At 37.5% G+C, this 13,630-nt stretch overlaps 1 protein-coding gene and 1 non-coding gene across 4 annotated transcripts in view; one reads left to right on the top strand and one right to left on the bottom strand.

Annotated features, from left to right (window-relative positions):
- The window catches only part of VPS54 (VPS54 subunit of GARP complex), a 74,429-nt gene that overhangs the window by 20,197 nt on the left and 40,602 nt on the right, over positions 1–13,630 (bottom strand). For all 3 annotated transcript variants that reach the window (XR_009548941.1, XM_060187197.1, XM_060187196.1), the window contains exons 12-13: positions 10,345–10,685; positions 793–922 (exon numbers count right to left, since the gene is read on the bottom strand). Coding sequence is in view for 2 of the 3 variants with exons in the window: in XM_060187197.1 (XP_060043180.1) it covers positions 793–922; positions 10,345–10,685 (471 nt within the window). In the remaining variant the exon portion in view is untranslated. The remainder of the gene's footprint in view (positions 1–792; positions 923–10,344; positions 10,686–13,630) is intronic.
- On the top strand, positions 12,627–12,753 carry LOC132537939 (small nucleolar RNA SNORA3/SNORA45 family). The gene has a single exon (XR_009549344.1). It is a non-coding gene; the product is annotated as a small nucleolar RNA SNORA3/SNORA45 family (small nucleolar RNA).

Below are 13,630 nucleotides of genomic sequence, written 5' to 3'. Positions count from 1 at the left end.
GTTAATATAACACATATTAATAATATAACATAAAGATACTCTAAAGAGCTTTAACAAATGCTAATTCTACTTTTAAATATATAACTATCATAACTCATAAAATTTTAATCTATTCTTCCAATAATTGAGTGCACAAAATTAAACATAAAAAGCCTAAGATATGTCTAAATTTCCTCCTACCCCCTTTATATTATAGTAGATGTCTAATACAGTAGAAATATAGGCCATACTATAAATTTTTCACAAAATTAGACTTCCATTTATTTCATTAATAAATTATCTGGTTAATTACATATAGTGTATGTATATGGGCAAACATACACTAGTATATTAATTTCAAATAATGTATTTTTTTTTTAAATAATTCCTTTGAGGGGGTCGGACGGTGGCGCAGCTGGTTAAGCGCACGTGGCGCAAAGCGCAGGGACCGGCGTAAGGATCCCGGTTCGAGCCCACGGCTCCCCACCTGCAGGGGAGTCGCTTCACAGGCAGTAAAGCGGGTCTGCAGGTGTCTATCTTTCTCTCTCCCTCTCTGTCTTCCCCTCCTCTCTCCATTTCTCTCTGTCCTATGCAACAACAATGGCATCAATAACAACAACAATAGTAACTACAACAATAAAAAAACAAGGGCAACAAAAGGGAATACATAAATAACCATATATTAATGTTGTTAATCCTATTAAGTTTTATAAAATGCATTATGGTGAACATAGAGATACAAACAATGATGTAGTTGCAGATCTTCAAAATAATTATGCATAAAATATTTAAAGTTTTATCAAAACAGTTAACCTTTGCTCTTGACATGAGAAATTTGACAGCTCGATCATGGCATATATCTGAAGCACTATATAATAGCTCCTGGATATTATTTGCCAGCTTTCCAAGCTCTGAGTCAGTTAATTTCATGTCTTCATTAAGCCTGGAAATGACAAAAAGAGGTTAACTCAGGGAAAATTGTTCTCAATAGGTGACATATCTATAAAAAGCTATAATATTCACATTTGAGGTAAAGTTCTATGATATCACTTTATAGTTTTTCTGATCACTTCAAGAATTTTAGATATTTTAACATAGTAATATGAGTAATTTCTCCCTTTATAAATATACCATATAAATATTTAGTTTCAACTGATTAGAAATTCTGTAAAAACAACAGTAAAAAGGGTCTATTAAAAAAAAGGGGGGTTGTGTTCTAGATACAACATGATACCTTTGCAGACTGTCTCAGTGACACAGTGGAAGTGGAAGGAGTGACAAACAGACCCTCTTTTTACTTGTAGTTATTAATATTCAGTTCAATTTTTCTTTACTATTCAATTTATTAAATTTTAAAATATTTTCTAAGTATTTACTGTGTATACATCATAAATAGTGGAGAGGATACAAAAGTTGTCTTCATGAAATTTAGAAGAGTGTAGGAATATTTCTAACATATAATGAGTTTTTTCGTTTTTAGGAGGAATAAACCAGAGGCAAACATCATCACTGCACACTGCTTGCTGCTTGCCTAGAAGGTGAGTGAAAGCAATGGACAGTGAAAGGGAGAGCAAGAAAACATATTAGGACAAACACTGTGTCACTTGCTAGTCACCATTGTTGTTAGCACAGCAGACATAGTGGTGAGAGAAGAGATACCTCAGGTTCCTCACCTCTGATCTCGGGAAACTTCCCAACGTACCTCTGGCACTGGACTGTGTACAATAAACACCTCTGGGACAAAAACAGGGAAGGCCGTATCTAGTTCACTAGAGCCAATCTGGCCGAATCATCCCTTCCCCAAAAGAGAAAAAAACCCTTTGGTCAGAGAGCAGTCATAGTCTACAATGCATTCAGTCATGTAGAAAGGGACACTGAGACTTGTTCCTATTGACTATGTAGAGAGGACAACTGTACCACATTAACTGCACGTGGGTCTGAAGAAGTGACAGCACAACACAGACTCCATTTGTTGGAGTGCATGCTTCTCAGTTGGCAATTCCAGGAACCATTAAGCTTTATCATTTCTCCTTTCCCTCCCCCTTCCTGCCACACCATATATACATAGAACTCCATTAGTACCACATCAGTGTATTCAAGTAAACAATAGAAATTAATTTAGATGTGCAAACAGAAGAAGAGATAGGAAACCCATGTAACAATGCAATTCCTTAAAGAAAATGAGTTCTTAAGAGCAACCCACAAGGATTATTGTAGACCTTACTGAAGAAAAAAAAATTAGCCAATGCATCATAAGAACATTTAAAGAAATGAGAAATTCAACATTAAAAAAAATTGGTTACGGGACGGATGGTGTCACACTTGCTAGTGTGCACTATATTACAACATGGAAGAACCTGGGTTCGAGCCCCCGTCCCCACCTGCAGGGGGAAAGCTTTGCGAGTGGTGAAGCAGTGCTGCAGGTGTCTCTCTATCTCTCTCCCTATCATCACTCCCTTCCCTCTTGATTTCTGGCTGTCTCTATCAAACAAATAGATAATAAAATTTTTAACTGGTTAAAGGATAGTGGTAGACATAATGGTTATTCAAAAAGACTCTCATACCTGAGGTTCTCAAGTCCCAGTTTAAATCCCCCACATCACCATAAACCAAAGAAGATTAGTAAAAATAATAATGAAATTGAATAAAATAAATTGGTTAAAGATGATAATACATACATGAACTCAAGAAGTTCTTCAGTAAAGAGATTAAAGATTTGAAAATTTCAGAGATACATAGGTGGTGATCAAACTGAATGAAATTCATACTAATTTGGAAAACTTAGAAAGTGAATTTAGCTATACAGAAAAGAGAGTACCAGAGTATAAAATGACTATAATCTCCCAGATGGGAGAAGAGAAATACACTTTGGAGAAATGAAGTAACTCTAAGAAATCATATTCTATAATAGAAAAATACACAAAGAAGTGGTAAGCTATTCCATGTTCATGGGCTGGAAGAATTAACATCATCAAAATGAATATACTACCCAGATCCATCTACAAATTTAATGCTATCCCCATCAAGATCCCAACCACATTTTTTAGGAGAATAGAACAAATGCTACAAATGTTTATCTGGAACCAGAAAAGACCTAGAATTGCCAAAACAATCTTGAGAAAAAAGAACAGAACTGGAGGCATCACACTCCCAGACCTCAAATTGTATTATAGGGCCATTGTCATCAAAACTGCTTGGTACTGGAACATGAATAGACACACTGACCAGTGGAATAGAATTGAGAGCCCAGAAGTAAGCCTCCACACCTATGGACATCTAATCTTTGACAAAGATTCCCAGACTACTAAATGAAGAAAGCAAAGTCTCTTCAACAAATGGTGTTGGAAAAAATTGGTTGAGACATGCAGAAGAATGAAACTGAACTAACTATATTTCACCAAATACAAAAGTAAATTCCAAGTGGATCAAGGACTTGGATGTTAGACCACAAACTATCAGATACATAGAGGAAAATATTGGCAGAACTCTTTTCCGTATAAATTTTAAAGGCATCTTCAATGAAACAAATCCAATTACAAAGAAGACTAAGGCAAGCATCAACCTATGGGACTACATCAAATTAAAAAGCTTCTGCACAGCTAAAGAAACTACTACCCAAACCAAGAGACCCTTCACAGAATGGGAGAAGATCTTTACATGCCATACATCAGACAAGAGGCTAATAACCAAAATATATAAAGAGCTTGCCAAACTCAACCACAAGAAAACAAATAACCCCATCCAAAAATGGGGGGAGGACATGAACAGAATGACAGACAGAAGAGATCCAAAAGGCCGAGTAACACATGAAAAAATGTTCCAAGGATCAAAGGATTGCCAGAGAAATGCAAATAAATATAACAATGAGATACCACTTCACTCCTGTGAGAATGTCAAACATCAGAAAAGGTAACAACAGCAAATGTTGGAGAGGTTGTGGGGTCAGAAGAACCCTCCTGCACTGCTGGTGGGAATGTCAATTGGTCCAACCTCTGTGGAAAACAGTCTAGAGAACTCTCACAAGGCTAGAAATGGACTACATTCTCCTTCTCCTGGGGATATATCCTAAGGAACCCAACACACCCATCCAAAAAGATCTGTGTACACATATGTTCTTGGCAGCACAATTTGTAATAGCCAAAACCTAGAAGCAACCCAGGTGTCCAACAACAGATGAGTAGCTGAGCAGTTATGGTATATATACACAATGGAATACTACTCAGCTATCAAAAATGGTGACTTCACCGTTTTCAGCCAATGTTGGTTGGACCTTGAAAAATTCATGTTAAGTGAACTAAGTCAGAAACAGAACAATGAATATGGGATGATCTCACTCTCAGGCAGAATTTGAAAAACAAGATCAGAAGAGAAAACACAAGTAGAACCTGAACTGGAATTGGTGTACTGCACCAAAGTAAAAGACTCAGGGTTTTTTTTTTTTTTTTTTTTTGGGGGGGGGGAATATAGGTCCAAGAAGGATGACAAAGTACCTAGTGGGGGTTGTATTGCTATATGGAAAACAGGGAAATGTTATGCATGTACAAACTATTGTATTTACTGTTGAATGTAAAACATTAATTCCCCAATAAAGAAATTAAAAAAAAAGAAAAGAAAGTAAGCTGAAACAAAGAGGGACACTACGTAATAGTAAAAGGATTAATCCAACAAGAGGACATAGTGGTTTTAAATATATGTGCATCAACTCAGGTGTACCCAAATATAAACAAATATTTACTGAACGTAAGGGAAACATTGACAGAAACAAGTAATATTAGATCTTAAGACTTTATTTACAGCAAGAGACAAATCAGCTGGGTAAAAAAAATCAATAGGAAAATAGCAGTCTTAAATGAAAACATAGATGAAATGGACCTAACAGGTAGATACAGAACTTTCCATCCTATTTATTATTTTTTAATGTTTTTTATTATCTTTTTATTATTTATTGGACAGAGACAGCCAAAAATCAAGAGGGAAGGAGATGACAGAGAGGGAGATGGAGAGAAACAAAGAGACAAAGAGACACCTGCAGCCCTGCTTCACCACTCGCAAAGCTTTCCCCCTGCAGGTGGGGACTGGAGGCTCAAACCTGGGTTCTTGAGCGTTGTAATATGTGTGCTCAACCAGGTGCACCACCACCTGGCCCCCCATTTACTATTTTCTAATACTCTGATTCAGTTAGTACAAATTGTGAAAATATTATTCTGATAAATTCTGTTGGTTTTGACATACCTGTTAGTATCTCTGAAATACAGAAAAGTCAATTAGATTTTTGTCAACCATGCAATTCATAAATGCCACCAGCTGATATACAACTAGTTAGTTGTTAATGACATTCACATATATGTAGAAATGTATAAATGCATGCTTATACATGTATCATATGTATACTACATATATGATATAAATGTATATCTGAAATGAACATTTGATTAAATTCTGCTTATGTTACAAAAAAAAAGAAATCATATTCCGTAAGAAAAATAAGTACAGGGGTTATAGAAATACCAGAAGAAAGGGAAGGAAGAGACCATGATATTCAAGGAAATAATATTGGTTTGTCAGAAAAGTCATGATGTATTTTTTTCCATGTTTTTATATGTAAAAATGCATCATGACTTTTCTGACAGCCCAATAGATGTGTTTTTTTTTTTCCAAATCTAAAGATTAACCAGAAAACCTCAAATCCTGAAGAGAAAATGACCTACACCAAGACACATCATTATAAAATGCTCAAAAGAATTCAAGTACAGGGTCAAGAGATAGCTCAGTCAGTACCAGTGTGCACTGTATCATGCACAAGGACCCAGATTTGATAGTTCTGTGGTGCTTCCCTTTCTCTCCCCCATCACCCCCTTTGTTTTTTTCTTCCTCTTGGTTTCTCTCTTAAACAGATAGGGAACATTAACAGACTCTCATTAGACTTCTCAGTAAAAACCCTACAGGCTAGTAAAAAATCAAATGGCATACTCAAAGTGCTAAAAGATAAGACAGAAAGTCATGAATACTTTACAGTGCAAAATTACTTTTCGGATATGACAGAGGTTAAGTCTTTAGACATTCAAAACCTAATGGGGTATAGATTTAAAGAACTGCTGAAAGGAGTTTCACAAGAAAAGAGAAACACAAAACTCTGAACAATGAATGTAATAGGCGGTAAAACAAAATCAAAAACATGAACAACAGTACTATGAGACAACTATAAAACATGAAAAGATGAGGAAAAAATAGTAGTTACAGTTAACTGATGATGAACTGAGACCAGCATTTAAAAAGACTGCTTTAAATAAATCCAAAACAAATACAACCCTCTCAATAATCATGAAAAATGAGGCAAAAACTCAGAAGAAAAAAATGAAGAATTTGAGAGACTCATCACGGAAAACCATTTTTTAAAAAGGGCAGATAAGGGTTGTGTAGTGATGCATCCAGTAGAGCTCATACATTACAGTGCATAAGGGCCCAGATTCAAGCCCCTGGTCCTCACCTGCAGGGAAGCTTCATGAGCAGTGAAGCAGTGCTGCAGGTCTCCCTTCCTCTCTCTTTTCTCCTCAATCTCCCTCCTCAACTCCTCTGTCTCTATCCAAAATAAATACATTTTAAAAAATATTTTTATTTATTTATTATTGGATAGAAACAGAGAGAACTGAAAGAGTAGGGGGTGAGCAAGGGAAAGAGACAGAGAGATATTTGCAGCCCTGTTTCACCACTTGTGAAGCTTTTCCCCCCTGCAGGTAGGAACAAGGGGCTTGAACCTGGGTCCTTATACACTGTAGTGTATGAACTAACCAGGTGCACCACTGTCTGGCCCCATAAATAGATATTGTTAAATGGTGTTGGAGAAAACACACACACACACACACACACACACACACACACACACACAATGGCAAAGAGAAGCAACTGGGAAAAGAAAGAAAATATAAAACAGTTACAATGCACATACACTAGAATGGCAATAAATAAGCCACATATACTAGTAATTATCCTAATTGTTAGTGGTTTAAAATCAGCAATCAAAAGACAGAGTGACTTGAAGAAAAATACAAAAACAAGATTTACACAGTGAAAGGAAGCATCACCAAGACACAAAGACACCATACTGAATGGGAGAAGATCTTTATAGGCAAACATCACACAAAGGGTTAATAAACAAAATTGATAAAATATGCATAAAACTCAGTAACAGAATACAGACAGCCTGACTAAAAATGGGGAGAGAACACAGACTGAATTTTCCCCAAAGGTACCCAGATGACCAACAGACATGAAAAATATTCAGTCACTGGTTATCTGACAAATGCAAATAAAGACAAGATACCATTTCACACCTGTGAGAATATAATACATAAAAGAAAAAGAAAAAAAAAAAGTACTGGTGAAGATGCAGAGGAAAAAGGAACTCTTTTACATTGTTGGTGAGAATGGAAATTTGTTCAACCCTTGTAGAAGATAGCCTGTCAGATAAGCCTGTCACAAAACAAAGGAACAGAACTGGCCTATAACCTAGCTATCTCTCTCCAATAGAAACTATCCAAGGAGTTGGGCAGTAGTGCTGTGGGTTAAGCACACGTGGTGAAAAGCACAAGGACCGGCATAAGTATCCTGGTTCGAGCCTCTGACTCCCCACCTGCAGGGGAGTCGCTTCACAGGTGGTGAAGCAGGTCTGCAGGTATCTATCTTTCTCTCCCCCCTGTCTTCCCCTCCTCTCTCCATTTCTTTCTGTCCTATCCAACAACGACGACATCAATAACAACAATAATAACTACAACAATAAAACAAGGGCAACAAAAAGGGAATAATTAAATAAATATTAAAAAAGAAACTATCCAAAGAAAACAAACAAAAACAAAACAAAAACCCTATATAAAGAGATCTATGTATACCTATGCTCATAGAAATACTACATGTAATAATCCAAAAATGGAAGCAATTCAGAAGTCCAATAATAGGTGAGTGGTAAAGAAAGTTGTGGTATATTCCTAGCAATGACCACAGAATTCAAGCTGAGACCTACATGATACACAGGTTACACAGGTTCTTGTGATGAATATGGGCCTCATATCAAATTGATAGGGTTTGCAGTTAACAATATTTATATACTTTTCTGATATTTGGAAGCTACTCTCTTCCCTGATATAGCTTTCTAGTACTATTTCCAACTCTGACACCATCTCCTCAGACAATATCTTTGGTCCACCTGCATGTTAGCTGTCAGGCTCAGGCAAAAATTAGTATAGTCATGGCCCCCTTGTAATATACCTGATAGACCAACTAGCTTCTTCCAGAATGAAGACCCCCAAACATCATCTGCTGGATTCTTGCCTTTAGCTGCCTGATTATTAAACAATTTGGTCTACTTTATATCTTAATGCTTTTCAGTCACCAAGCTGAAGATGCTACCATGATGCCAACCTGACTTTCCCAGATAGACAACCTCACCAATGTGTCCTGGAACTCCACCTCTCCAGAGCCATGCCCCAGTAGGGAAAGATAGAAACAAGCTGGGAGTATGGATCAACCTGCCAACTTCCATGTCCAGAGGAAAAGTAATTATAGAAGCCAGACCTTCCACCTTCTGCACTCCATAATGGTCCTGGGTCCGTACTCCCAGAGAGATAAAGAATAGGAAAGCTTTCAAGGGAGGAGAGGTATACGGAGCTCTGGTGATGGGAATTATGTGGAATTGTACCACCCTTATCCTATGGTCTTGTCAATACTCCATTTTATAAATATAGTTGTGGTATATGTACATAATGGAATACTAATCAGCTATTTAAAATGATGAATTTACCTATTTTGCCTCATCTTGACTATAACTTCAAGGAATCACAATAAGTGTTATCAGAAAGATTAGGAAAGAGAAAGATTATCTCACATCTAGGTAGAAATTAAGAAGAGAAAAGCAAAATACAGGGTGAAACTGGGACTGGACGTGGTCTATTCCAACAAGATCAGACATGGGGTGGGGTGGGGTGGAGGATTTAGTCAGTAATTAATACATGATGGTGGGGGAGGACCTGAACTGCTAGTGGGATTGGTATTCAGACATCTATCAATGACAAGGTAAGAAATTCTACCCAAATGACAATTGTTTTATAAATTGTTATTTCCCATAATGAGACAGTAAGGAAACCACATCCATTTATAGTATACATATAAGAAACTCACAATTGATATAAAGACAAAACCTGAGTGGTCCAGGAGGTGGTACAGTGAATATGGCACTGGACTCTCAAGCAAGGGGTCCTGAGTTTAATCCCCGGCAGCACATATACCAGAGTGATGTCTGGTTCTTTCTTTCTATCCTATCTTTCTCATTAATATATAAATAAAATCTTTTAAAAAATGAAAAAAAGACAAAGGCTGAGAGTAAAAGTATGGATGGAGCAAAGTGTTTCAAAACAAAAATTTAAAAAAGAACAGAAATAGCATTTCACAAAAGAAAATAACCAATCAGGCAAAGAATATATGCAAAGGGATTTCCTACCAATCATCACTGAAATAAAAATGAAAACTTTTGGGTTGTTGGAAAAGTCATGACATGTTTTTTCTGTTTTTCCATGCAAAAATAAGTCATGATTTTTTCCAACAGCCCAATACTATATCTGCAACATACCCATCAGAATGGTCAACATAGGGAGTCGGGCTGCAGCGCAGCGGGTTAAGCGCAGGTGGCGCAAAGCACAAGGACCGGCATAAGGATCCCGGTTCGAACCCCAGCTCCCCACCTGCAGGGGAGTCGCTTCACAGGCGCTGAAGCAGGTCTGCAGGTGTCTATCTTTCTCTCCTCCTCTCTGTCTTCCCCTCCTCTCTCCATTTCTCTCTGTCCTATCCAACAACGATGACAACAACAATAATAACTACAACAATAAAACAACAAGGGCAACAAAAGGGAATAAATAAATAAAATAAAATAAAATATTTTTAAAAAATGGTCAACATAATAAATAAATAAATAAATAAATAAATAAATAAATAAATAAAGCCAAGAGTGAATAAAGAAGTATAGTGATGGGCTGGGAAGACAGCATAATGGTTATGCAAAAGACTCTTGTGCTTGAAGCTCCAAGGTCCCAGTTTCAATCCCCTAGCATAACACTATAAGCCAGATTTGAGCAGTGCTCTGGTCTTTGTATCTTTCTCTTATTAAAATAAAATAAATAAATAATATTTTTTTAAAAAGCTTATGTTCCAAGAAGTATAGTTTCAAAAAAACACGTTTCATAAGGTAGATTTGGTGATGTTAAATTAATTCCAAAACTGAAGTTCATATGGTTTTTTAATACAATGAATAATAATTCTCAGTGATACCATTAAAAAGACTCAAAATTTTGTTAAGTTAGCAGTAGTGACTATACTCACACAATATCCACACCACCTGGAGTAGCAGAAGATGATGTCTGCTCTTTGCTGGATGAAGAATCAGTAGTACATTCTGGTTCAGATACTGAATCACTGCTGCAGGGCTCACTATTTGGAGATGCATTTCTCTGAGAGGTAGTATCAATTGCTACAGGTGTTAATTCATTCTCACTGAATGTATCACTTATAAACATGCCTTCATGGGTTAAATAAGCCACTTCTGTGTCCAGTGAATTATCTTTTGTAGCATCTTTCTGTTGTGCAATCTCCTCCAATTCTCTAGTCCTTTGGTTTTTTTCAAGAACTGAGAGAACAACACTGTGGATGACATTTAATGTTGCCTACAAGGAAACAGAACACACTTAAAAGATTTTACATATCTTGTCTAAAGTTACCCACAGTGAATTCTATGCATTGCTGATGGGACTGATAATTAAAATATTAGACTCTATGCAAACTGTGATGATTATCAGAAGGAATGAGGAAAGAAAGTGTGGAGGGTAGATGGTAGTGACACAAGACTTGGTAGTAGTGTGTTGATTTGTCTACCTATATAAAGGTGTGAAACTATACTCTAAATCCTTACAATATAGTAAAACAATGTGAAATCAACTTAAACAATCTTAAAAATACATATTACAGTGCATAAGGACCCAGGTTCACACCTCTGGTCCCCACAACAATAGGAAAGCTTCATGAGTGGTGAAGCAGTGCTGCAGGTGTCTCTCTCTCTCTCCCTACCTCTCCCCCCCTCAATTTCTCTGTCTATATCTAACAATAAATAAATATATAAAATATTTTTAATTTTTGCTTAAAAAATAAGGAAAAAACCCTTGTGGTACAGGAGGTAGTACAGTGGATAAAGCACTGGACTCTCAAGCATGAGGTCCCAAGTTCAATCCCCAGTAGCACATGTACCACAGTGATGTCTGGTTTCTCTCTCTCTCTCCTCCAATGTTTCTCACTTATAAATAAAATGTTTTTAAATTAATTAAAATAAAAATTAAAAACCATTTTTAAAATGAACATCTTATGATTGCTATTTTTTTTTTTCTGTAAGAGCATATATATCCCTTTGGAAAACAAACTTTTTCCCCTAGGAAAAAAATACCACATATAAAAGCTACATGTCATCTCCAAAGATTTTTTTTTTTATAAAAAATCAGCTCTGGCTTATGGTGGTGCAGGTAACTGATCCTGAGACTTTGGGGCCTCAGGCATGAGAGCCATGAGAGTGTTTGCATAACCATTATGCTATCTACCCCTGCTCTAAAAAAAAATTTTTTTACATAAGTATTACTTACATGACATACATACATATAAAAGTAAAAATTAGAACTATTGCAAATTCTTGTACTCATACACCAAATAATTTTTACTTAGTGGGTGTGGTGCACTCATGGTTGTAATATAAGAAGAAATGAAAACATGACAAAAAACAGGTGTGCTATGACTATCAGTGCATGGGCTAGCATTTTAAAAGAAATCTAAACTAAGTATAGCAAATCATATTTGACAATTTTTTTTTCATTTTGATTAGAGAACTTAGGTATGTGACTGACTTAGCATTGCTTCAATGAAAACAAGAAAACTCATGCCATATGTAAGTAACAAAGTTCCCCTGATCATTTAACATGGCTGTTATAAGATGCCACAGATGTAAACTAGCATTTACAGCATAACACTGACTTCTGATAACTCAAAGCATACCAAATTTCACAAATTGTTCCTTTTAACTACTACACTCAGTAATCCCTACTATTTCACTAGATAATAACTAGAGTGATATAGTTGGGAGGTGTCGGATAAAGAGTCAGACTGTCAAGCATGGGGACCTGAGTTCAATCCCCAGCAGCACATGTACCAGAGTAATGTCTGGTTCTCTCTCTCTCTCCTCCTACCTTTCCCATTAATAAATAAATAAAATCTTTAGGGAGTCAGGCAGTAGTGCAGCGGGTTAAGAACAGGTGGTGCAAAGCACAAGGACTGGTTTAAGGATCTTGGTTCAAGCCTCGACTCCCCTGCAGGAAAAGCAGGCGGTGAAGCAGGTCTGCAGGTATCTATCTTTCTCTCCCCCTCTCTATCTTCCCCTCCTCTCTCCATTTCTCTCTGTCCTATCCAACAATGACGACATCAGTAACAACAATAATAACTACAACAATAAAACAACAAAGGCAGCCAAAGGGAATAAATAAGTAAATATTTTTTAAAAGTCTTTAAAAAAAAATAAAAAGAATGACTAGGGTGAAGGAGATAACATAATGGTTATGAAAAAAACTTCCGGCGAGGCTGGAGTCTCGCCCGGACATGGTGTTGCACCGGCGTGCTAGAGTCCTTGGAGAGCAGCCGCTGGCCTTATTCACTGGCTGCGGCCCCGTGGCCGAGCCGGTCACCAGGCAAGGGACAAGCGGGTGGGCGTCCCCGGCTGATGTCCAGAGAGCCGGGTGGATGGGTTGCGAGTGGTACCCACCCTTCCAGCCACCCAGGCTACTTTGGTAAGGTCGGCATGCGCCATTACCACCTGAAAAAGAATCAGCTTCTGGCCGACTGTCAACCTGGATAAGCTGTGGACCCTGATCAGCGAGCAGACGTGGGTCAAGGCAGCCAAGAACCCAGCCGGGGCTGCCCCTCCCCCCCATCATCGAAGTGGTGCGGTTGGGCTTCTACAAAGTCCTGGGGGGAAGACAAGCTCCCTAAGCAGCCTGTCATCGTGAAGGCCAAATTCTTCAGTAGAAGAGCTGAGGAGAAGATCAAAGGTGTTGGCGGAGCCTGTGTCCTGGTGGCTTGAAACCACAAGGGAAGGTTCATTAAGCGCCATGAATGTGGCTGTGGTCTGAGTGATTCTTCTGACACCTTGCCTTCCTCACACATGCCACCTTTTAAGGCCCTTGGTTTGAGCTGCTATGTAACTTGAACTTTCACTTGTAAAATGAGATGTTATAAAGACCTATAAGCTATATTTGACACAAAAAAAAAAAAAAAAGAAAAAAACTTCCAAGCCTGAGGCTCCAAAGTACAAGGTTCAATCCCCCACATCACTAACCTATAGTTGAGCAGTGCTCTAGACTCTTTTTATATATATTAAAATAAAACAAATAAAATATATAATAATAATAATAATGGGTAAGGTGGGAGCTAGGAGTCTGCTCACCCTATAGAGTGCAAACCTTACCATGGATGAGAACCTATATTCAAGATCCCAATCACAGTACTGGGGCATCATGTAAAGAGAAAGTTTCACAAGTAGCAGAGTAATGTGTTATTTCTCCTCTCTCTGGCTTGCGCC

This window comes from Erinaceus europaeus, chromosome 3 (genome assembly GCF_950295315.1).
Source record: "Erinaceus europaeus chromosome 3, mEriEur2.1, whole genome shotgun sequence".
Taxonomy (NCBI): Eukaryota; Metazoa; Chordata; class Mammalia; order Eulipotyphla; family Erinaceidae; genus Erinaceus; species Erinaceus europaeus.
The sequence above is the reverse complement of the archived record's forward strand: the minus strand, read 5'-3'. Positions and strand labels throughout refer to the sequence as shown.